Source organism: Eumetopias jubatus, unplaced genomic scaffold, assembly GCF_037043125.1.
Source record: "Eumetopias jubatus isolate StellerSeaLion01/CBP00866 unplaced genomic scaffold, mEumJub1_p1.0 scaffold_17, whole genome shotgun sequence".
NCBI lineage: Eukaryota > Metazoa > Chordata > Mammalia > Carnivora > Otariidae > Eumetopias > Eumetopias jubatus.
This window is the reverse complement of record NW_028274823.1, coordinates 53,791,464-53,817,001: the sequence shown is the minus strand read 5'-3', so window position 1 is coordinate 53,817,001 and position 25,538 is coordinate 53,791,464. Positions and strand designations below refer to the sequence as shown.

The 25,538-nt window shown below is 36.0% G+C and overlaps 1 protein-coding gene and 1 non-coding gene across 8 annotated transcripts in view; one reads left to right on the top strand and one right to left on the bottom strand.

The window, feature by feature from the left end:
* The window catches only part of ADK (adenosine kinase), a 490,534-nt gene extending 468,941 nt beyond the window's left edge, over positions 1-21,593 (top strand). For all 7 annotated transcript variants that reach the window (XM_028109694.2, XM_028109695.2, XM_028109693.2 and 4 more), the window contains one exon: positions 20,777-21,593. In XM_028109694.2, the coding sequence (XP_027965495.1) occupies positions 20,777-20,901 (125 nt within the window). In that variant the 3' untranslated portion in view covers positions 20,902-21,593. The remainder of the gene's footprint in view (positions 1-20,776) is intronic.
* LOC114214237 (U6 spliceosomal RNA) lies at positions 18,941-19,047 on the bottom strand. The gene has a single exon (XR_003610363.1). It is a non-coding gene; the product is annotated as a U6 spliceosomal RNA (small nuclear RNA).
* Positions 21,594-25,538: the final 3,945 nt, after the last annotated feature.

Below are 25,538 nucleotides of genomic sequence, written 5' to 3'. Positions count from 1 at the left end.
ATTGCTAGATTGTAAGGTAGTTCTACTTCTAACTTTTTGAGGAACCTCCATACTATTCTCCAAAGTGGCTGCACCAGTTTGCATTCCCACCAACAGTGTACAAGTGATGCATTCCTTTCCATCTGTCCATACCTTCAGTGAGTTCTTTGAGTCAATTTTTAGAATATATCTCATATCATCTTACCTCAAATCCGTCCACTTGTCTCCCATCACTTTAGGTCAGGCCTGTTTTCTACTTACTATAGTGGCTCCTAACTGATCTTCATACTTTCACTCTTTCTTACTCTCCATTCCATTTTCTACACAGTAGCCAAAATAACGCTTTTAGGAAGAAATTGAATTACTTCACTTCCTTGCTTCAGTGGCTTTTAGTTGAACTTAGACTAAAACTCTAAACTCCTGTAGTGGCCTGAAAAGATCTATATGATCTGCTATCCATGAATCTGTATTTCATGCTGCTCTCAGCTTTGCTTACATGCTCTGGCTATATTGGTCTTCTTCTTTCAGGCCTTATACACTTTGCACCTGGAGCTCCCTTAGCCTAGAATTATCTTCCCCTACTCTTTACATGGCTATCTCTTTCTCATTCTCAGTTTCAACTTAAAAGTCACCTCTTCTCTAATTATCCTGTGTAATGTGGGTCCCTTCACTCTTATTCTCTACTTCTACGCACAGTTATTTTCCTTAACAGCACTTAACACTCTCTAGAATTATCTTATTATTTATTATCTTAGTTATCTTAATTACTAACTTATTACTTGGGATTTTTTTTATCTCCCTCATTAAAATATAAGCTTCAAGAGAACAGGGACTCCATGTGTCTTATTCACCACTGTATCCCCAGGACCCAACAGAGTGCCTGGCATAGAGTAAATATGCAGTAAATATTAGTTCTATGAATCAATCAATCAATCACATGGCCAGCTGCAAGCAGACTTGTACCCTACCATCAAATAAAAACCATTCTAGTCAATAGATCTAAGAAACTGGTTATTAAAGAATTTTGTCAGAAGGTGTGGAATGAGTCAGGAAATAGCAGAGTAGGCCATACGTTAGTATCAGGTCGCTTTGATTTAAGGTTAACCCATGCTAAAAAAAATTGTTTTTTAAATTAAAAAAAGAGTAACCCGTGCTAACGTGTATGTAACTAATCCAGTGACAGAGAGACTGATCATAGCTACCTTTTTCTTACTGTTACTTAAAATAGAGGTAAATATGGAGAGACGCCTGGTTGGCTCAGTCCCTAGAGCATGTGACTCTTGATCTCAGGGTGGGTCATGAGTTCGAGCCCCACATTACACATAGAGATTACTTCAAAAAAAATAGAGGTAAATATGGAGAGTATACATGTGTTAGGAAAGAAGGCAACATCTAATATCAATTGTCCTAAGTATTTATAATACAAATAAGAAAACTAATTCTCAAGATTGTAAATCTGTAAATCAGCTCCTGCTAATAGGCAGTAGCATACAGGTCAGAGGCTCCACTCAAGATTTCACAGAATAGGGCTTCTGAGTGGCTCAGTCGGTTGAGCGGCTGCCTTCGGCTCAGGTCATGATCCTGGAGTCCCGGGATCGAGTCCCACATCGGGCTCCCTGCTCAGCAGGGAGTCTGCTTCTCCCTCTGACCCTCCCCCCTCTCATGCTCTCTCTTTCTCATTCTCTCTCTCAAATAAACAAATAAAATCTTTAAAAAAAAAAGATTTCACAGAATATATTGTGTATATCTGTAGATCTCTAAATTTGGTTTGCTAAAATGCTCAGTGAAGGTCCAGTGCATCAAATAACAGCACTTCTCTCCTGTCCTACCTAGGATCTTTGCTGACATTCCTCCACTGGCAGGTGGGAGTGGAGTTAAAAGTAGATCCTCCCCAGAGGAAGCAATAAGAATCTCTAGTGAAGAGCGCTTGACATGAACTGAGTCTGGGACAAAGCCCATGTTTCATTGTCCACACAGTTTCCTCAGCTTTAAGCCACAGAATTGTCCTTAACTGCCTAACTTTTCATCAGCACCCACATCAAATCACTAAACCTGTTTTTTCTCTTTCCTATCCTTATTATCTATCACCTAGAACAGTGGTTCTCAAACTTGAACATGCATCAGGATCACATGGAAGACTTGTTAAAAGACAATTGCTGGGCCCTGTCCAATTTCTGATTCGGTAGGTCTAGGGTGGGACTCAGGTGATCCAGAGACCACACTTTGAGAACCGCTCCTAAAATATTGCACTAGATTCCAGTTTGATCTCTCTGCTAACAATCTCTTTCCTAGTTAAGTTCATACTTCACACTTCTGCTAGGATTATTTTTAAAGTATATACATAGTTTTCTCCCCTAAAACTATAAAATTCTCAAAGACAAACACTATGCTTTATCCATCTTTGAATCGTGATGTCTAGTAATGGTAGGCACTTGAAAGCTGTTGATTGATTGAATAAATCAAAGGATTTTTTATGGCATTCTGGGTTTTTCTTTTTCATTTGCTTCTTATTATAAAACATTAAGTATAGGAGTGGTAGTAGCATGAGTCTACTAAATTGAGGACTAGACTAGTCAAAGTTTTAGTATGTATCTTACTCTCTAAAGCAGCTACATTTAATAAAACTACAGCCTTAAAAAAAAAAAACACAGCCTTTAGGTTGACCATTTCGTGTGCCATGTGGCAGCATGTATCTGGTAACTATTGATCTAGAAGATATAGCAGACCAGTTTAAGAAAGCACATAAATCATCACTAAAGTGTAGATGTCTAAGGAAGGTGGAAAACAAACAAAGAATTGAAAAAATCAAATTGACCCAGAAAAGACTGAGAGCAAATTTTTTACAGGGAGAAGGATGGGGGAATATAGAATTCAGCACTGTTAGTTGCTGTAAAATATTATATCAGGTTTGCTTTAATTACATGGTAATGTCTCAAAGAACAAAGGTAAATTACATGATAACTTATGTTACTACTCCCACATTATCTCTTAATAACTATGTAATTAACTTGTCACTACTATACAGTGTGTAGTTTGATATTACTCATGTATAAAGAACATTGATAACTTAAATGAATGAGCTGGGGTCGGGCAAGGGATGGAGACAGTAGGGAAATCATAGTATTGTAACATTCAGGAATTCAAATGATTCATTAGATCATTGACCCAGTCTTCAAGGATCTGAGCCAAAGCCTTAGAAAAGTACCAATGGATTCTGAGATGAACTGTGTAGCTTTCTGAAGACAAAAAACATACAATAAATAAATTTACCAAACAGTGGACTAGATAAGTGAGTTTGGTATAATGCATATACTTTTAAACAGTCCATTTTGTTTGAGGAAGTTTTTCTTTTTAAGTAAATATTAAGACTTTTTTTTTCTAATGGAAAAACCATTCTTTCGGTCATATCATTTTACCAAAACTTCTTAAGTTTATATGCGTGGTCCATGTGGTGAGGATGTGCAGCACCAGGAACTCTCATTCATTGCTAATGGGAATGCAAAATGGTACAGCCACTTTGGAAAACAGTTTGGCAATTTCTTACAAAACACCTTCTTACCATACGACCCAGCAATCATACTCCTTGGTACATACCCAAATAAATTGAAAACTTATGTCCATGTTAAAATGGATGCACATGTCGATAACAACCTTGATCAATTTAATTGGCAAAACTTGGAAGCATGATGTCCTTCAGTAGGTGACTGGATAAACAAACTGTGGCACACAATGGAATAGTATTCAGTCACAAAAAGAAGTGAGCTATCAAGCCATGAAAAGATAGAGAGGAAACTTAAACACAGAGTACTAAATTAAAGAGGCCATCTAAAAAGGCTATATACTGTATGATTCCAACTACATGACATTCTGGGAAAGGCAAAACTATGGACACAAATATCAGTGGTTGTCAAGGACTTGGGGTGGGGAGTAGAGACAGATAAATGGGTAGAGTACAAAAGGTTTTTTTTAAGGCAGCAAAACTATACTATACTATACTATACATTAAACATTTTTCTAGAAAAGAAAGAACAACACAAAAAGTGAACCCTAATATAAACCATGGACTTTAGTTGTTAATAATGAATCAACATTGGGGCACCTGGGTGGCTCAGTCGGTTAAGCATCTGACTCTTGATTGCAGCTCAGGTCTCAGGTCGTGAGATCAAGCCCCGCGTGGGGCTCGGCCCTGAGTATGGAGCCTGCTTAAGATTCTCTCTCCCTCTGCCCCTCCCTCCGAAGCTTGCAGGCACTCACACTCTCTCTCTCTCTCAAAAAACAAACGACAAATGAATCAATATTGGCTCATCAATTGTAACAAATGTACCACACCAATGCAAGAGGTTAACAATAGGGGAAATTGAAGTATGGAGGGATGAGAGGGTATAAAGGAACTCTGTACATTCCATTTTCTATAAACTTAAAAATGTTCCAAAAAATAGAGTTTATTTTTTTAAAATGCCAAAGTGAAAAAACTTTTCTTCGACCTATGTCATTTTATTAGTATCTTCAGTATATGTGTATGTCCTGTTTCCCAGCTTCATCAGCTATGGTGTCCTATGGTGCTGAGTGTCTTATGGCCAGTGACCTCACCGTTTTTACCAAAAAGCTTGTTTTCATTGATAGCACATAATAGCCACTCTATCCAAATACAGTGATCCTTTCTGCTTAATTCTGTCAGGAATTTTCCCAGCAATCCCTTCTGGGGAAGCATTGGTCCTTGAATTTCCATTTCAAAAGATGCAGACTGATTTACTTGGCATATAGTTTCTATAGAGGAAGACTTCATTTGGGGAAGAAAGACTGAGGTAAAGTCTCCTCAGAAACTTTCTGAGATATGTCCTCTCACACAGCCTGTGTTTCCCTAAGTGTAAGAATACAGAAAGTAGTAAAGACCTTTATGTCCTTGAGGAATCTTCTAAGAAGAGTGACCAATTTCATTGTGCTTATACTGATACTGACACTGATTTACTTTGTGGAAAGCTCTATTCCCAAGTGGCTATAATTATTAATGAATTCTAAAGGCATAAGTGGAAAACTGTTAGAACAAAACATCACTTAGCTGAAATTCTTGAATGAGTTATTCTTAACTATTTATCTGAATAGTTAAATATCCCCATGTTACTGTTATTGGCTTTTTTTGGATTATAAAAGTAATATTGCTTATTGTAGAATATTTAGGAGATGAGCAAATAACATAAAAAATCATCTTTGAAATCTGGAAATGATAATGTTACCTTTTTAGATACACATAAGATTTTTGCCTTTTTATTATTTTGAATAAAAAGGTTTCTAAAGTGGGGGCACCTTGGTGGCTCAATCAAATAAGCGTCTGACTCTTGATTTCGGCTCAGGTCATGATCTCAGCCTCATGAGATTGAGCCTCTCATCAGGCTCCATCCTGAGTGTGGAGCCTGCTTAAGATTCTCTCTCTCCCTCTGCTCCCTCCACCCCTACCCCTCGCTCATGCACATTCTCTTTCTCTCAAAAAAAAAAAAAAAAAAAAAAGTTTCTAAAGTGTATTGCATGGATCTTACAAAAGACTAAAAATGGAAGGAAACACACGTAGGTGGGTACAACAGCACTCTGTACTACCTGTGAAGTCCTTCTGAAAATTTAAAATTATTTCCAAATAAAGTGTTTAAAAACAACTGGAACAGGATGGATTATTTAAGGCATGGTAGTGGAAAAAAATATAACTTTTTGGAAAAAACAAATGTTGATCTCTACCAATCATCCTACTCAAAGAATTTCCAGATGGAATAAAAAGTTAAATGACCACAAATGAACTAAAAGAAAAGGCAGTCTAATATTTATCTGATCTCATGGTGTGGAAGACCTTTCTCAGCCTAAATTCAGTGGAAAATTCATTAACAAAAGGTTAATCTGGGCGCCTGGGTGGCTCAGTCGGTTAAGCGGCTGCCTTCGGCTCAGGTCATGATCCCAGGGTCCTGGGATCGAGCCCCGCATCAGGCTCCCTGCTCTGCGGGGAGCCTGCTTCTCCCTCTCCCTCTGCCTGCTTCTCTGCCTACTTGTGCTCTCTCTCTACCTCTCTGTCAAATAAATAAATCTTTAAAAAAAAATACTTTAAAAAAAATTAATCTCTCTGTATCACAATAAAAATAAAAGACAAATGACAAAGTAAGGAAAAGTATTTGCAACATATATAGTAGACAAACCGCGAATGTCTCTTAAAAATCAATAAAAGAGAAGTATTCCAACAGAAAAATGGGTAAAAGTTGTCTTCAGTTTATAAAAAGAAATACAAATGGCTAGTAGGCATATAAACAAAAATGTTTTCACTATCCCTAATAACAAATAACTAAATTAAGACAAGATTCTGCCTTTAACTTTTCAAATTATCAAACAGAATTTTTTAATAGCAAAAATGCTGTTGGGAGTGTACACTAATAAGATCTTTTTGAAAAGAAATTTGTCAATAAGTATGTAAAGCCTGAAAAAATATTAATTACCCTTAAGGAAATTTATCCTAAGGAAATTAAAAATGTGCATAATGATTAATGCCATAAGAATTTTATAAAGGTATTCATCACAGCGTTACTTGTAGTAAAAAAAAAAAAAAAATAGAAACAACCTAAATAGCCAATACTAGGATTAAGTAAATTATGCTATATCCACATTTTTTTTTTAAAGATTTTGTTTGTTTATTTGACAGAGAGAGAGACACAGCGAGAGAGGGAACACAAGCAGGGGGAGTGGGAGAGGGAGAAGCAGGCTTCCCGCGGAGCAGGGAGCCCAATGCGGGGCTCGATCCCAGGACCCTGGGATCATGACCTGAGCTGAAGGCAGACGCTCAATGACTGAGCCACCCAGGCGCCCCTGCTATGTCCACATTTAAAAAGCATGGCCTCTAGGAATATTTAAAAATATGGGAAAATAATATACTTTTTATTGCAGAAACAATAAAATAAGTAGAAAATACAGCAGTACAAAAAGGATATATACATATATAGTAGAAGTAATAGATACAATGAAAAGTAAACATTGGTCCTACCCCAATCCTCTAATTCCCCTCCTCGAGGCAGCTTTCTTTGCTAGTTTTTTTTTTATATAATTTTTATTGTTATGCTAATCACCACACATTACATCATTAGTTTTTGATGTCGTGTTCCATGATTCATTGTTTGTGCATAACACCCGGTGCTCCACGCAGAATGTGCCCTCCCTAATACCCATCACCAGGCTAACCCATCCCCCCACCCCCCTCCCTCTTTGCTAGTTTTATTAAATCCATCTAGAAATATCCTGCACATGTACAAGTTTGTGTATGTATTAATATCCCAGTTTTTATCAAATGAGGATACTATATACTGTGCTTACTGTTTTATACCCTTGGTCTTTCATTTACTCATATCTTGGACATTGCTTCATAGCAGCACATAAAGATCTACCTCATTCTGGCTAACTGCTTTATATTATTCCATTCCATGGATTTAGCCACTCCCCTCTTCAAATTGATGGGTTTTTTTAACATAAATTATACAGTGTTTTTAAGAAGAAATATGGTTGATACTACCTTAGCCAAGTGATCAAACTTAACATCATCAAGGATGGAACAAACCAACACCATGTACCCCCAGTGAAATACTCTAAGAAGGACACAGCATCATTTCTGTGATACCCCTTCCAAACTTGTTAAACCTGAATGTAATCATGAAGAAACATTAGACAAACCCAGATTGAGGGATATTAAGCAAAACAACTTAGCTGGACTCTTAAAAAATGCCAGTTTTGAACTACTGAATGGGAGGGGGTACTTTTCTAGATTGAAAGAGACTAAAGGAACATGGTAACCAAATGGAACTGTGATCCTGGATTAGAAATGAAGCAGGAAAAAAAATCTATAAAGGATATTACTGTGACAAGCAAGGATACTTTAATATGTTCTGTATATTAGATATAGTATTAATATTAAGTTGGTCTTTTTCATTACAATGCTGCAGTGAGTGTCCTTGCATATAGGCCTTTGTACACATATATGCATAAATGTAGCTTAGAGGTCATTTCCAATTCTTAGAAGATTTGCTGAGCTTGGAGCCTTTGTGTACTTACAGGTTTTTGGTTTTGCTTTTTTAAGTTTATTTATTTAGGTAATCTGTACATCCAGTGTGGAGCTCAAATTTACGACCCCAAGATCAAAAGTCGCATACTCTTCTGACTGAGCCAGCCAGGCACCCCTGTACACTTACAGTTTTGGTAGATATTGCCTAAGTGCCCTTCAAAAATAGTGCTAACTTACACTCCAGTATACAATTATGTTCACTCTCTTTGATAATACAGTGTATTAACTATTTTTATCTTTACTGATCTCTTCAGTGAAAAATGGTATTACATTGTTTAGATAATATATATTAAGTGAAAAAGGGCTATATGACAATATCTATAGTATGATACCGAGATACATATGTGTGATTAATACTAATTAGATATTAATATCCAGAAAACAAATTCGATTTGTTTTTTCCCTTCTCTGTAAGGTATCTTTGGAGAAACAGAAGTTTTCATTTCAGCATAGTTGAATATTTTAGTATTTTATTTTAGAGTTAGTTTGTGCTTTTTGTGTCTTATTTAAGAATCCTTCTTACCTCTACAACATTAGTATATTCTTCATTTTCTTCTAAAAGTCCTACAGTTTTGCCATTCACATTTAATTCCTTGCTACATCTGGATTTTTTTTAATATGGAATAAGGTAATTTTATTTTTCTAAATCAAAAATTAGTTGCCTAAACACTGTTTTCTAATAAACTATCCTTTCACCATGTATTCATAATGCTAATTCCACTGAAGCTAAAGTTTCCACATTTGCATAGGCCCATTTCAGGACTATCTTTTCTTTTCCTTTGTACTATTTATACCTATGTCAATACCACACTGTACACTGTTTTTATTATAGTTTTATAATAAGTGTTGGATCTGGCCTTTCCTACCTGTTTTTCTTCAGTAGGAATGTTTGGCTTTTCTTGATTCTTTATTTTTCATACAGATTTTAGGATCAACTTGTCAGTTCCCTAAAAACTTGTTGAGACTTTGATTTTGTATTAATGAATCTTCTTATCCAAGAACCTGGCATATCTCTCTATTTATTTAGGTCCTTTATAATGTTGCTTGATAAGGATTTATAGTTTTGTTCATTAGAGGCTGGCATAATTTATGTTGCTTTTGTATCTTTTTTCAAATTTCTTTTGTTTTCTGATATATATACATATATGAATAGTTGCTGATATATATATATGAATAATTGATTTTTGTATAGTTTTCTTATAACTAGCAATCTTTCCAAAGTCCCTTAAGTCCAACAATTTATAGATTATTTGGGGTTTTCTTTTTTTTTTCTTTTTAGATTTATGTATTTATTTGAGAATGGGGGAGGGGCAGAGGGAGAGAGAGAATCTAAAGAAGACTTCGTGCTGAGCCCAGAGCCCAACATGGGGCTCAGTCCCACGACCCCGAAATCATGACCCGAGCTGAAATCAATAGTCTGGACACTTAACCGACTGAGCCACCCAGGCGCCCATATTTGGGGTTTTCTATATACAGTCCTCTCAACTGAAAATAACAACAAATTTATTTGATTTTTTACACTTTTTAATTTTTTTTCTTAGTCTTATTGCTCTTGTTAGGCTCTCCATGCTATATTAAATAACACTGATTTTTCTTTATAATGGGACTATGTGTGTTTTATTTACTTCTTAATTCTACTGTTTTACTGTTTTTTCCTACTTTTTCCACATTTATTGGTTATTACTTTTACAATCAAGAAAAAAAAATTTTCCCTTGCGTTCTTGAACTAAATAGGCTCTAAGTGAAGTTATAAGGGGTTGTCATTGAAAGTGTAATATACATGACCATGGAAGCTGCTGTTGCTTCAAGTCTTGTACCAGAGGTATTACTCTATTTCACATTGGTAGTTTCCTCTGACCTTTAAATTATATGGCTTAAAAACTACTTCAAACACATATACATTTGTCTATATTGTCAGGTAAACAAATGTATAAGAATTAAATTTAGCATAAAATGTGATTTTTAAAGAAAATTACATATATTCTAAAAATGCTTTTCAAATATTTTTCTCTCCATATACATATTATGGCCTGTTATGGTCTGTATATTAAAAGGTTTGGGGGACTATATAAGAAATAAAGAGATAATCACTGCTGTACTTATGCAGTATCGTTGGAGAAGCAATTTGAGATAATACAAGATGCTAACACTTGTAAAAGGTGAATTATTAAATTTCATTCTTCCATTGTGTTCAGAAAAGATGCATGATATGATTTTGATCTTTTTGTATTTATTGAGACTTGTTTTGTGGCCTAACATGTGATCTATTCTGGAGAATGTTCCATGTGCGCTTGAAAAGACTGTGTATTCTGCTGTTTTTGGTTGGAATGTTCTGTATATATGTTATGTCCATCTGGTCCAGTGTGTCATTCAAAGCCACTGTTTCCTTGTTGATTTTTCTGTCTGGATGATCTATCCATTGATGTAAGTGGGATGTTAAAGTCCCCTACTGTTACTGTATTACTAATAACTTTCTTCCTTTGTGTCTATTAATAGTTGCTTTATATATTTAGGTGCTCCTGTGTGCCTGTGTTGGGTGCATAGCTATTTACGATTGTTATATCTTTTTGTTGAATTGTTGAATTGTTATATCTTCTTGTTGAATTGTTGAATTGTTTCCTTTATGTAGACAGAGAAAGCTCTGTCTCTTATTGTCTTTGTTTTAAAGTCTATTTTGCCCAGGGGCACCTGGATGGCTGAGTCAGTTGAGTGTCTGACTCTTGATCTCAACTCAGGTCTTGATCTCAGGGTCATGAGTTCAAGCCTCACCTTGAGCTCCATGCTGGGCACTGACCCTACTTAAAAGACAAATAAATAAATAATGTCTATTTTGTCCGATGTAAGTATTGCTACCCCAGCTTTCTTTTTGCTTCCATTTGCACAGTAAATATTTTTCCTATTATCCTTTCACTTCCAATCTGCATGTGTTTTTAGGTCTGAAGTGAGTCTCTTGTCGGCAACATATACATAGGTCTTATTTTTTCATCCATTCAATCACCCTGTCTAGATTAGAGCGTTTAGTCCATTTACATTTAAAGTAATAATTGATAAGTATGTACTTTTTGCCATTTTGTTACTTGTTTTCTGGTTGTTTTTCTAGTTCCTCTCTGTTCCTTTCTTCTTTTCTTGCTCTCTTTCCTTGTAGTTTGATGGCTTTTTTAGTGTTATGTTTGTATTCCTTCCTGTTTATTTATCTTTTCTTTATTAAACACAAGAAAAAATCTGGAAAGAACACAGATATATGGAGGCTAAATAACATGCTACTAAACAATGAATGGGTCAACAAAGAAATCAAAGAGGAAATAAAAAAAATACATGGCACAATGAAAATGAAAACACAGTGATCCAAAATCTTTGGGATGCAGCAAAAGCTGTTTTAAGAGGGAAGATTATAGCAATACAGGCCTATCTCAAGAACCAAGAAAAGAAAAATCTCGCATAAACAACCTAACCTTATACCTAAAGAAGCTAGAAAATAAAGAACAAAGCCAGTAGAAGGAAGGAAATAATAAAGATTAGAGCAGAAATAAATGAAACAGAAACTTAAAAAACAAAAGAACAGATCAATGAAATCAGAAGCTTGTTCTTTGAAAAGATCAACAAAATTGATAAACTCTTAGCTAGACTCATCAAGAAAAAAGAAAGAAGACTCACATAAATAAAATCAGAAATGAAGCAGAAACAACAACTAACACCACAGAAATACAAATGTTTATAAGAGAATATTATGAAAACTTATATGGCAATTGGACAACCTAGAAGAAATGGATAAATTCCTAGAGATGTATAACTTTCCAAAACTGAATCAGGAAGAAATCGAAAATTTGAACAGACCTATTACTCGCAATGAAATTGAATCAGTAATCAAAACAAACAATAACAACAACAACAAAAACCTTAATTCTTCCAAATTCATAAAATCTGTGTGGCATGGCTTTCTTATTTTATGACAACCAGAAAAGCTAAGTCATTCTTTTTGTTGTCAATATTGAATGAAAAATAATAGAGTCTACTGGGCTTTTAGTTCCACCCACCATGAAAACTATTAGGGAAGGAACTATGGAAAAGAAAAAATTGACTTACAGACTTTGTTCATTTCTTTCTAAAATATCCCTAGCTCTTAAGTGTCTTGATTAAGGCTTTCATACCTACTGACAATATTTCTCACTTTTCTGTAAATGACACTGAGGAAATTCTAGGTATTATATCTCTAATATGGTAACTACATAAAACAGACAAATTAAGTCAGGAAATTATATTGCCTTTTGTCCATACCAGCCATCCCACCTCTGTGTGCTTGGAGGAAACTAGCCTAGCACCTCCTCTCTGCACAGTTTAAACGCATGTTTCAGGTCTCATCTCAAATACTGCATTCAATTATGCTAAAGTCGATCACTCTCCTTAACACTGGTAAAAGAAAAATCCAAATGAAAGTAACCAGAAGGTAAGAAGCTATACTAATTGCTAATGGACAGAGGTTTATTCTGATAGCTCTGGATCTATGATTGTTCCAAGATTCAGAGCCAGCCAACACTAGCCCTAGGAACCAAATTCATTTGTCAATGAGAAGTCTTCACCCACCGTATGCCTCAAGAGCTTGAGACCTAAGGTTCATGACATGACCTAAATTTCAGAAGAGTCAAAGAGGCTGTGGGAATAAGCCTATTGGTAGAAGGATTAGAAAGGAGTTATACAGATACCAGAGAGGAGGAACCAAAGTAGAAAGGCACAACTGCCTCAGCGTATGAGTTCCTGATTGGAAACCTGTTCTGATGTTTCTTGTTCTCCAGTGTTATGCCTCCTGTTTTTGTTCTCTTGACTATGTTGGAAGGCATATATGCAGAACCTTACCCTTCGTTTTCAAGATAATGTACTGATGAGGACCATAAGAACCAGGAAAAAAGCACCAACAAAAAGCATTCCTAGGTGACTTTTTCATGTTGAGCACACATGCCAAGTCAGTCATGTAAGATTTTTCTTGTTGAATTCCTGATAGACCCAAAATCTTTACTAAAAGAGAGCAAACTTCTTTTTTGATATATATCTGCAAGCCATATTTATCTGTTATAGTGTGTGCCAACCGTACTCTTTAAAATTCACCACATTCAGTGAATAAGATATGAATAATCACTTTGTTTCCTTGCTGAATAGTATTTGTATATATTAATAGCATATTGCTATTGTTGATATTTTTCCCTATCTAAAAAAATACTTTATTAGAATAATATCCCCAAAATGCAAATAACTTTTAAAAATAGAGGAAGACCAAAAATCCTTTAGAAGAATAAGTGAAAGATAAGAACAAACGAGAGATTTGTTCTTTAAACATATAAAATGTTCAGCCTCACTCATAATAAGAGAAATGCAAATTAAAATTACATTGAGATATCATTTCTAACCCATTGGCAAAATCAAAGCTTGACAGTACACTCTGTTGGTGAGGTTGTGGGGAAATGAGCACTCTTATTAAACATTACTAGTGGAAATACAAAGTCATTCAACTTCTACGAAAGGGGATTTGGCAATATCTAACAAAACTACTTAATGTATCTACTCTTCAACCCAAAAATTCTACTTCTAGAAATTTATCCTGAAGATACATCACCCCTCAACAACACAAAGGTATATATGCAAAAGGTTATCCACTGTGGCATTCTTTGTGACTGCAAAGCATTGGAAACTATATCCAGGTAATCAAAATGAACATCACCGGTGACTAGCAACTGGGCATAATGTGCCTCTAAATGTGATACCCTGAGAAAGACACAACATAATTTTTCTAGTATGCTGGCCAGAAATGTATAATCTGAATTAAATGAGGAAATACCAGACAAACCCAAAATGAGAATCACTCTGCTATATAGGAGGTAGGGGAAGACTATATGCTTCAAAAATGTCCCTGTCACATGGGCACCTGGGTGGCTCATTTGGTTAAGCCGCTGCCTTCAGCTCAGGTCATGATCCCAGGGTCCTGGGATTGAGCCCCACGTCCGGCTCCCTGCTCAGTGGAGAGCCTGCTTCTCCCTCTCCTCTGCCTGCCACTCTGCCTGCTTGTGCTGTCTCTCTGTCGAATAAATAAATAAAATCTTAAAAAAAAAGTCCCTGTCACAAAAGTCAAAGAAAGTCTGAGGAATGTTCCGAAAGTATAGAAGACCAAAAACATAACAAATCCTACACTAAATTCTATCCTGAAAGGAAAAAAAGTGCTATAAAGAACATTATTTGGGGGGCGCCTGGGTGGCTCAGATGGTTAAGCATCTGCCTTCGGCTCAGGTCATGATCTCAGGGTCCTGGTATCAAGTCCCGCATCAGGCTCCATGCTCAGAGGGGAGCCTGCTTCTCCCTCTGCCCCTGCCTCTCTCTCTCTCTCTCTCTCTCTCTCTCTCTCTGACTCTCATGAATAAATAAATAAAACATTAAAAAAAAAAAAGAACATTATTTGGGAGTGCCTGTCTGGCTCAGGCAGTAGAGCATGCAACTCGATCTCAGGATTATGAGTTCAAATCCCCATGTTGGGTGTAGAGATTACTTAAAAATAAAAATGTCTTTAACAACAACAAAAAAAAGAACATTATTGGATCATTGACAAAACTGGAATATGGAGAGTAAAATTAAATAACGGTATTCTAACAGTGTTATTGAGGTTAATAACTATGGTTATGTAAGAGAATAATTCTCAGGAAACACCGATGTATTTAAAGGTAAAGAAGCATGATAAATGCAAATACAGCTAAAACCTGTATAAAGAGAGAGTATATGTGCACAAAAGGAGTAAAATGTTAACAATAAGTGCATCTGGGTAAAGGATATGTGGATGTTTTCACATTATCTTTATTCTTGCAGCCTTCCTGTGAATTTGTAATTATTTCCAAATAAAGGGTTTTATTTAAAATACATTTTGGTCAACTAATAATTAAAAATTCTAACTTAAAAAATTATATTGGGAAACATTGCAGTAAGTCAAATAAGCCAGACACAAAAGGACAAATATTGTGATCCTACTCATATGAGGTACCTAGAATAGGCAAATTCATAGAGACAGAAAGTAGAGTAGCAGTTGCCAGAGGCCAGAAGTATGGCGGAATTAGAGAGTTATTGTTTAAAGAATATAGAGTTTCGGGGCGCCTGGGTGTCTCAGTTGGTTAAGCGACTGCCTTCGGCTCAGGTCATGGTCCCAGGGTCCTGGGATCGAGCCCCACATCGGGCTCCCTGCTCGGCAGGAGGCCTGCTTCTCCCTCTCCCACTCCCCCCTGCTTGGGTTCCCTCTCTCGCTGTCTCTCTCTCTGTCAAATAAATAAATAAATAAAATCTTTAAAAACATAAAATAAAATAAAGAATATAGAGTTTCTGTTGAAGCGATGAAAAAGTTCTGGAAATTGATAAAAGTGACAATTACACAACTTTGCAAAATGATCTTAATGCCATGAATTGCACGCTTAAAAATGGTTAAAATGGTAAACTAGGTTGTATATATCTTTTACACAATAAAAAATTATCTTAGAATGTTTATTCATGTTATAATAGGATTCCCTATGATTCTTAACACATAAGCTCCCTTTGTTTAAACCATTTTACACAACCTTTAAGATTCACATCAGCTACTTTATGAAGCTTCCACTTAAAATTAATTATATAACATCTGTAGTTTGTCTCAGCTGGTTTTTCAAAATAGATTATTGAAAACTGTTATTCACCTGGGGCAAAGGTCTTAGCTTTTTTCTGCATTCAGGCTTTCCACTTGTCAATGCAAATGTCTCTTCAGAGCACTTCACTTCAGACATCAACTAGCTCTTCTCTTAGAAAGAGGATGCTGGTACTTATGCTTCACAAAAATATTTCATAAACGTAAGCTTTTCTTTTTCTCACAAAGATCATACCAGAAGGAATGAGGAAAACAGATGTTGCATATAAGGCTTCCCATAGACGTGTTTCCATTGTAAGCTGATCTGACTCTGAATTTGGTGTCTGCTTCATTCACTGTGTGGGCTGAGCATTTTAGTTTCACAGTTTGGCTGAAAGTTAACATTGACCTTTGTTACCTGAAAACTCAAATGATAAAATACTCTTACTAAACCTCTTGAGGGAGTGATTTCACATTCTAAGCAAATGTCTTCAAAATATATCACTCCATTAACCAAATTAATTTTATTCTTTGGTTGGGAATACTTATTTTACTAGATACAGAGCATTCCCCAAATCTGACAGGGAAAAAGCTTGTGTGGTCAGAGTGGTAGAGAAGAAAGAACATAAATCTCTTATAATGCTCTCTACAGGTCATTATACCACAGCTTCTCAATTAATCTTCACCCCCAGCAGGCTGCCAGGGCCTAGGGAACAGCCTGGAAGCCTGGCTACAGAACAGTTTCTCATTATCTGTTCTTCTGAGTATTTGAGTACTGCTAAGCAGCTCACGTTTTTCCCTAGAGGGAAAATAGCCCCAGATTCTTCTGTTCTTGACCTGTCTTATTTGTAACTATAATACTTTCTCCCTTTTTTCTTCTTTTATAGTTTTATTTTACTATAACTGATATACAATAAACTGCACATATTTAAAGGGTATAATCTTGCAAATGTTAACATAACACACATCCATGAAACCATCACTGTAGACATCTCCACTACTCCCATGCTCTTTTGTAATCCTGGCTTCCTTCCTCTTCTCATCCACATTTGAATCATTTCCAGTTTGGGGCTATTATAAATGAAGCTGCTGTGAACATTCACTACAAATCTTTGGTGTGAATATATGCTTTCATTTACCTTGAGTTAAATGCCTAGAAATAGAATGACTAGGTCATATGGTAAATGTATGTTTGACTTTTTAAGACACTGACATATGGTTTTCAAAGTGGTATTAATAATTTTATATTCCCACTATCAATATATGAGAGTTCCAAATGACCCAGACCCTTGCCAACACTTGTTATGGTCAGTCTTTTTTAATTTTAGCCATTTTAGTGGGTTGACAGTAGTATCTAATTGCAGCTTTTAATTTGCATTTCTCTAATGAGTAATGGTGTTGAACATCTTTTCCTGAGCTTATTTGGCATTTGTTTATCTTCTTTGCTAAAATGTTACTTCAACTCTTTTGAACCCATTTTTTATTGGTTGTTTCTTATTACGGAGGTGTAGAAGTATTTAATTTGGAAAAGTCCAGTTATTTTTTCCTATGTAAAAGTTTGTACTTTTTATGTCTTCTGAGATTTTTTTGGCAAATTCAAAATCACTAAGATTTTCTATGTTTCCTTCTCAGAATTGTATACTTTTAGCTCTTACAGGTAGAGCTGTGATCCATTTCAAGTTAATTTCTGTAGGTGATGTGAGGTAGGTAAGGGTTGAAGTGGTTTGTTTTTTTTCTCAAATATGCCATCCAACTGTTCTAAGACCATTTGTTTAAAAAATTTTCTTTTCTCCACTGGATTGCTTTGGTACTTTTGTCAAAAATCAATTGATGTTATAGAAGTAGGTTTATTTCTGTGTGCAAGACTGTTGAATCACAGATCCGTACCTCTGAAACAAATAATGCAATATCAGTTAAAAAAAAAAAAAGAAGAAGAAGAAGATAGCAGGAGGGGAAGAATGAGGGGGGGAAATTGGAGGGGGAGACGAACCATGAGAGATGATGGATTCTGAAAAACAAACTGAGGGTTCTAGAGGGGAGGGGGGTGGGGGGATGGGTTAGCCTGGTGATGGGTATTAAAGAGGGCACATTCTACGTGGAGCACTGGGTATTATGCACAAACAATGAATCATGGAACACTACATCAAAAACTAATGATGTAATGTATGGGGATTAACATAACAATAAAAATTAAAGGAAAAAAGTAAAAAAGAAGTAGGTTTATTTCTGGACTCTTTGTGCAGTTGCATTGATCTGTCTTTCTTTATGCCAATAGCATAGTGTCTTGATTATTTTAGTTCTATAATAAGTTTTAACTCAGGTAGTCTTGTTTTTAAAGATGTGTTTGACTAATCTTAGTCTTTTGCATAGCCACATAAATATTGGAATCAGCTTGTCAGTTTCTATAAGAAAAACCTGCTGGAGGGATGCCTGGATGGCTTAGTTGGTTAAGCATCTGCCTTCGGCTCAGGTCATGATCTTGGGGTCCTGGAATCAAGTCTCACATCGGGCTCCCTGCTCAGCGGGAAGCCTGCTTCTCCCTCTGCCTGCCACTCCCCCTGTTTGTGTTTTTCTCTCTCTCTCTATCTGACAAGTAAATAAATAAAATCTTTAAAAAAAAAGAAAAGCTTGCTGGAATTTTCCACAGAAAATTTTCTTAGTGCTCTTAATAATATTGAATCTCCTGACCTGTGAACACTTTCTATCCCTCCATTTTTGTAGGTTTTTTTTACTACTATTTTCGGCATTGTTTTGTCCTTTTTCAGTGTGCAGGTCTTATACTTGTATCAATTACTACACATATTTCATGGTATGGTAAAAGCTATTTTTAATATCAATTTCTAACTGTTGCTGTACATACAGTTGCTATATATACACACAGTATGGTGTGTATACAGTATGGAAATTCAGTTGATTTTTGTGTAGTGATCTTGCTATCCTGCAACTTTACTAAAGTCACTTCCTAGTTCTAGTAACTTTTTTCTAGATTCCATAGGATATTTTACAAAGACCAGTAGTTTCTCAATCTCAGATTATAGACATTGTAAGATTTTTAGCAGCATCCCTCATTCTACTCACTAGATGCCGGTAGCACCCTCTGCCCCAGTTGTGAAAACCAAAAATTGCCAGACATTGCCAAATGTCCTGGGGCTGTGGGGGGGAGCAAAATTATCCACTATTGAGAACCATAGACTTAGACAATTATACCATTTGCAAATAAAGACAGTTTTACTTCTTTCTCCATCTTGATGCCTTTTTTTTTAAATGTGAAACATTTCACGAATTTGCTTATCATCCTTGTGCAAGGGCCATGCTAATCTTCTCTGTATTATTCCAATTTTAGTATATGTGCTGACAAAGTTAGCACTTGATACCTTTTATTTATTTCTTTTGTTTGCCTTATTGCACTGGCTAAAGTGTCCAGTACAGTGTTGAAGAACAAACATTTTTGTCTTGATCTTAAGGGGAAAACATTCCATCATCCACCATTAATAATTTTAACTGTAAATTTTTTAAGTGCCCTCTATCAGGGTGAGCATGTTCCCTTCTATTCCTAGGTTGCTTAAAGTTGTTATTAGAAATGTATGTTGGATTTTGCCAAATGCTTTTTCTTCTTGTATTTGGTGATCTTATGGTTTTGTTAGTTATGCTAAATTATATTGACTAATTTTTGAGTGTTAAACCAACCTTGCATTCCTAGGTGGGTTTATAATAATAAATTATTATATTTTTAAATATACTATTGGATTTGATTTGCTAAAATTTTCTTTAAAATATTTGCATCTTTTTTTTATTTTGGTGTAGGAGTAATGCTGGCTTCAAGGAGTAAGTTAAGAAGTACTTTCAGTTTTCAGCTTTCTGAAGAGGTTATTGTATAGGACTAATATTATTTTTACTCCTTAAATATTTGTTAGAATTCACCAGTGACACCACCTGGGCCTGGAATTGTCTTTATGGGAAGCTTTTTAAGTGTAAAATCAATATATTTAATAGGTACAAAGCTAATCAGGTTATCTATTTCTTCCTGAGCTTGAGCTTTGATAGTTTGTGTCTTTCCAGGAATTTGTCCAATTCATCAACTTGTCAAATCTATTGGCACAAAGTTGGTAATGTTTATTATTCTTTTAGTGTATATAGATTCTGTAGTGACATCATCTCTCTTATTCCCAATACTGGTAATTTATGTCTTCTCTCTCTTATTTGCTGATCATTCTGCCTACATGTTTAATGTTGTCCTCCTTAGACTCCCAAACCCATCTCCTCAACTCAGTGAGACTGTTGAGCTCTGCCTAGGTTGTCGCTCCTTGTGTTGTAGCCTAGTAACTCTCTCTAGGTGGTAAGCTAGAGCAATTTTACAGTTTATCCCATTTGTTTCCCTTCTTTCATGGATCTTTTACAGTATTTGAAAAATCTTGTTTCATTTACTTTGTCTTTATTTGAGTTGTTTCTGGAGAAAGCATAAGTGTATTTCCTTTTATTTCATCTTGGGCAGAAACAGAAGTCCTCAACACTGTTTTCTACTTTATCACATTTATTTTAATGTCAAGCTGGTCCATGGTGTTTGACTATAGAGATCACTTCACTGTTGCTTTTTGGAGTAAAAGGGAGATGTAAGGTCCTTTGTAACTCTTCAGCTCTTAAGTCTGTACTTGGAGAGACATCCAGATGATAGAATTTTGCCCAAAAGCAATATGCTAGGAATAACAACATGTAAGGAGTCCAGACAGATGGAGAGGGATAACGAATACCTTCTCGGCTACAAAAACCCAAGGTAATATTATTTGGCCAGTACTTCTTACTCACAACCTCTTAATCTCAAAACTAAAGGAAAGCATGATGATGCTTTAGGCATACAAAGACTAGAATGACTTGATGGTGAGTCGTCATGTCCCAACTTGAGCTCTTTAAAAGAAATATCGAGGGAAGCTCATGATGTTTGGGGGAAGAACTCTCTAACACTTGAGGTTTAACACTTAACTATCAACACTGAAGAAAGGGATAGGTACATAGACTAATTTTTGGCCTGACCCAAAATGACCTTTCTCATACTGTTATAATAGCAATACTCATGTTCTTCCCTTTTGTCTGTGTTCCAGGTTTTCTGTCTCAACTGGTCTCTGACAAGCCCCTGACTGAATGCGTCCGTGCTGGTCACTATGCTGCAAGCGTCATAATTAGGCGGACTGGCTGCACTTTTCCTGAGAAGCCAGACTTCCACTGATAGAAAAGCAGGAAACCCAAGCCCAGGAGTATAGACACTGCCCTGATTGCTTCCTGAGAATTCCCATATTAATAAAGAAGAAAATTATCTGCCTTCTTTTCCTACTATAATAATATTCATTCCTAATTTAGGGAATACAGTAATGCTCAGTAGAATCTTTATTCTCTCAACCTAAAAAAATAATGTCAATTTCCATAGTTTGATAGTGCCACTTAAATGTTGATTAAACAGGAATATAACATTTCAATGGAAATTTTTATTTCATTTTCAATTATTTTGTAAATTCATGTGTATTTAGCAAATTGATCAGTTTTTACATTTCTGCTTTGAATGCAGATGCAGTTTAATATAATAGATTTTTAAACAGGAATTAATTCTAACACATCAATCTTCAGCTTTTTATACAAGTATATTTAATTTAGGAGTGTGTGTAAGTGTATATGTACGTGTGTATATGCATACGTATACGTATACCACATAGATAAATGATAAATGGTCAAATAAGGTAGAGAAATATGTATCTTGCCAAGTTATGCCAAATAATCTCTTTAGCACATACTCAAACATGTAATAAACTTTGGATAATTAAATAATTTGCCAAATTATGTTATATTACAGTATTCAAATTATAATCTTATATTTACCTATGATACTCTGTGATTTGATACAAATAAAAACTTACCATAATGGAATTTTTTCTGTCTTTGCTCTGTGCTCAATAAACTAAGGAAGTAAGATCATTATTTAATATTAGGCCCCAAAATGATATCTAATTCATTGATGGTGATAGAAAGAACAACATAATACATTGAAAAAGAAATTAGTATTGGAGACCGGTAAGTCACTGTTTTAAGGAAAATGGAATTGCATAAGAGAACCTCTGGAGTCAGACTTAATTACCTTTACATAACCTTGTGCAAATTACTCAGCCTCTTTTTTTTTTTTTTTTTAATTTATTTGACAGAGAAAGCACAAGCAGGGGGAGCAGCAGAGGGGGAGGGAGAAACAGACTCCCCGCTGAGGAGGGAGACCTACACGGGGCTCAATCCCAGGACCCTGAGATCATGACCTGAGCTGAAGGCAGATGCTTAACCTTCTGAGCCACCCAGGCGCCCCTACTCAGCCTTTTTTATCTTCAATTGCCTTTCTATAAAATGGGATAATAACTCCATGTACAAGATCATTGAGATGATCTGAGAGAGAATACCAAGTATAAAATGCTTGCTACATGCCTAGTAAGTGTTTAATAAGTTGCTATTTTTATCACTATGATTATTATTGTTGAAGAAGAAAAAGGTGGGGTGCCTAGATGGCTTAATAGATTAAGGGTCCAACTCTTTTTTTTTTTTACAATATTTTTCTTTTAAAGATTTTATTTATTTATTCATGAGAGACAGAGGAGGAGAGAAAGAGAAGGAGAAAGAGAGAGAGAGAGAGAAGCAGAGGGAGAAGCAGGCTCCCAAGGAGCAGGGAGCCCCATGCGGGACTCGATCCCAGGACCCTGGGATCATGACCTGAGCCGAAGGCAGACGCTTAACCATCTGAACCACCCAGGCACCCAAGGGTCCAACTCTTGGTTTCGGGTCAGGATGGTGAGATCGAGCCCCAAGTGGAGCCCTGCATGAGGCTCCATGTGTAGAGTCTGCTTGAGATTCTTGCCCCCGCCCCAGTATCCCTCTGCTCCTCCCCCCACTAACACACCTACTCTCTCTCTCTCTCTCTCTCAAATAAATAAATAAATAAATAAAATCTTTAAAAAAGAAAAAAAAAGGTAACATTTATAAAACTGAATTCAAACCATAGAGAAGTGTTCAAGTTTTTGTTTATGTTTTGGAAAACTTTCAGGTATGCTATACTTGTTTGTCTTTTTCTTTTTTTAATTAAGATATAAGTCATACAATTCATTGGATTTTAGTGTATTCACGAAACTGTATATCCATCACCATTTTTATCACCCCAAAAAGAAACACTGTATCTCCCAATTCACCACACTCCCCATCCCCTGGCAACAACTAATCTATTTTCTGTCTCTATAGATCTGCCTGTTCTGAACATTCCTAAGAATGAAGTCATAAAATATGTGTTCTTTTGTGTCTGGCTTCTTTCACTTAGCATCTTATAGCATATATCAGTACTTTTTTTATTTGCCAAATAATATTTTATTGTATAGATATACCAGATTCTGTTTATCTCTTCATCAGTTGATGGACTTTTGGGTTGTTAGCACTTTTTTGGCTATTATGAATAGTGTTGCTATGAACATTCATGTACAAGTTTTTTGTGTGGATATGTTTTCAGTTCTTTGGTGTATATACCTAGGAGTGGAATTGCTGGGAGACATGGTAATCCAATGTTTAACTTTTTTAGAAACTCCAAACTTTTTCTAAAGAGACTATACCATTTTACATTCTCACCACAAGGTTTGAGGGTTCAATTTTTTCCACACCATCCCCAGGGCTTGCTATTATCTCTCTGATTGTAGCCATTTTGGTGGGTATGAAGGGATATTTCATTATGGTTTTGATTTGCATTTCCCCAGTGACTAATGATACTGAGCATCTTTTTTATGTGCTTATTGACCATTTATATTTTTTCTTTGGAGAAAAGTCTATTCGTATCCCTTGCCCATTTTTATTATTTTTATCTTTTTAAAGATTTCTTTATTTTCAGGGTTCCTGGGTGGCTCAGTCAGTTAAGCATCTGCCTTCAGCTCAGGTCATGATCTCAGGGTCCTGGGATTGAGCCCCGCATCGAGCTCTCTGCTCAGCAGCAAGTCTCCTTCTCCCTTTCCATCTCCCTCTGTGATCACTCTCGCTCTCTCTCAAATAAATAAATGAAAACCTTAAAAAAAATATATTTATTTATTTGAGAGAGAGAGAGAGAGCAAGCATACAAGCTGGGGGAAGGGCAGAGGGAGAGAAAGAATCTTAAGCAGACTCTGTGCTGAGTGTGGAGCCCCACACAGGGCTTAATTTCACAACCCAGAGATCATGACCTGAGCTGAAACTAAGAGTCAGACACTCAACCTACTGAGCCACCCAGGGCCCCTGTCTTGCCCATTCTTAACTGAGTGATTTGTCCTTTCATTGTTGAGTTCTAAGAGTGCTTTATATATTCTAGATATGTCTCATCAGGTATGTGATTTACAAATTTGTTCTTCCATTCTCTGGGGTGTTTTTACTTTCTGGTTGGTGTCCCTTGAAGTACAAATGTTTTTAATTTGTATAAAGTCCAATTGATACCTTTTTTCTTTTGTCATTTGTGCTTTTGGTTTCCTATCTAAGAAATCGTTTGCCTAATCCAAGATCACAAAGAATAACACCTGTGTTTTCTTCTAAGAGTTTTATAGGTTTTGCTCTTATATTTAAATCTTTGATCCATTTTAAGTTTGTTCTTGTAGATACGTGAGGTAGAGAGTCTAAATTAATTCTCTTGCAGTTATCCCAGCACCTTATTGGAAAGACTATTTTCTCCATTATTGAATTGTCTAGGCACCCTTGTCAAAAATCAATTGGCCATAAATGTAGGGTTCAGTTTCTGGACTCTCAGTTCCATTCCATTGGTCTTTATGTCTATCCTCATACCAGTTCAGACTGTTTCGATTATTGGAGCTTTGAGTAAGTTTTGAAATCAGGAAGTTAAGACCTACAACTTTGTCTCTCAAGAACAATTAGTTTGAGCACTAGGGTACCTTTATCATATTAAAACTATTACAGAATGTCTTCCTCCTAAGTAAATAGGAGGGGCACTGGTAAACATTTTCTACTTTTTCTGATGAGAAACTTTCCTATCCCAAGACTATTGATCAGGTACCACTCACTACCTAGACTACTGACAGTCACTCTCAGAAGGAGATTCCAAAGTGTGCTATTTGGTAGCACTTACCATGCACAAAGATCACACAACTCTCTTGTAATAAAAAATAGTCATTGGGATATGTGTATTTGTCCTTGAGTTTATGACGCCTTTTTTAGTTCTCTGTTTTGATAAAAGACAAAAGTAATGGCTAGCCCAACAGACTTGGTCTCAGAAACCTGACTCCGATTGGTTGTTACACATTCCCCACTATGGCCTCAGTTTTTGCATCTTAGAGTGAGGAATAGTTAACCTAGTTTCACTTTATAGCATCTTGGCTTAACAGATATTTGGGGGGAGGACATGCAGTATGGGAGAAGAATAATGAAGTTACCAAGAAGACATGAGCTCTTGGCCCCAGGTTGGCTTCAAATACCTGTGTGACTCTCTTAGTCTATGTAATTCACCAGATGTAGATACTTCAGTTGTGACATCTTTAACATATAATTATATTATGGACCAGTGGTTTTAATAAGGTTGCCTCCCTGTACTTGGGGAAAGGTGGTTCTTCCCTGAATAGTGAGCCAGAAAGACAGGCCATTTATTTGTGAGTCACAGTTGGACAAATGAGATAGGCATAGAAGACTGATAATTCAGGAGCAGGCATAGGTGATCTGGAGAATTAGAACATTGAGGTTGGCCAAGTCTCAGCAAATGATCAAGGTTGCCAGAAAACTGCTTCCATCAGATTGGAAAAGAAGGTAGTACAAGCATTTGAAGACAAGCTGGGTGCTCAAGTATGTAACAGAGTAGGGGAGAAAGGGGGAAAAAAAAAGCAAGAG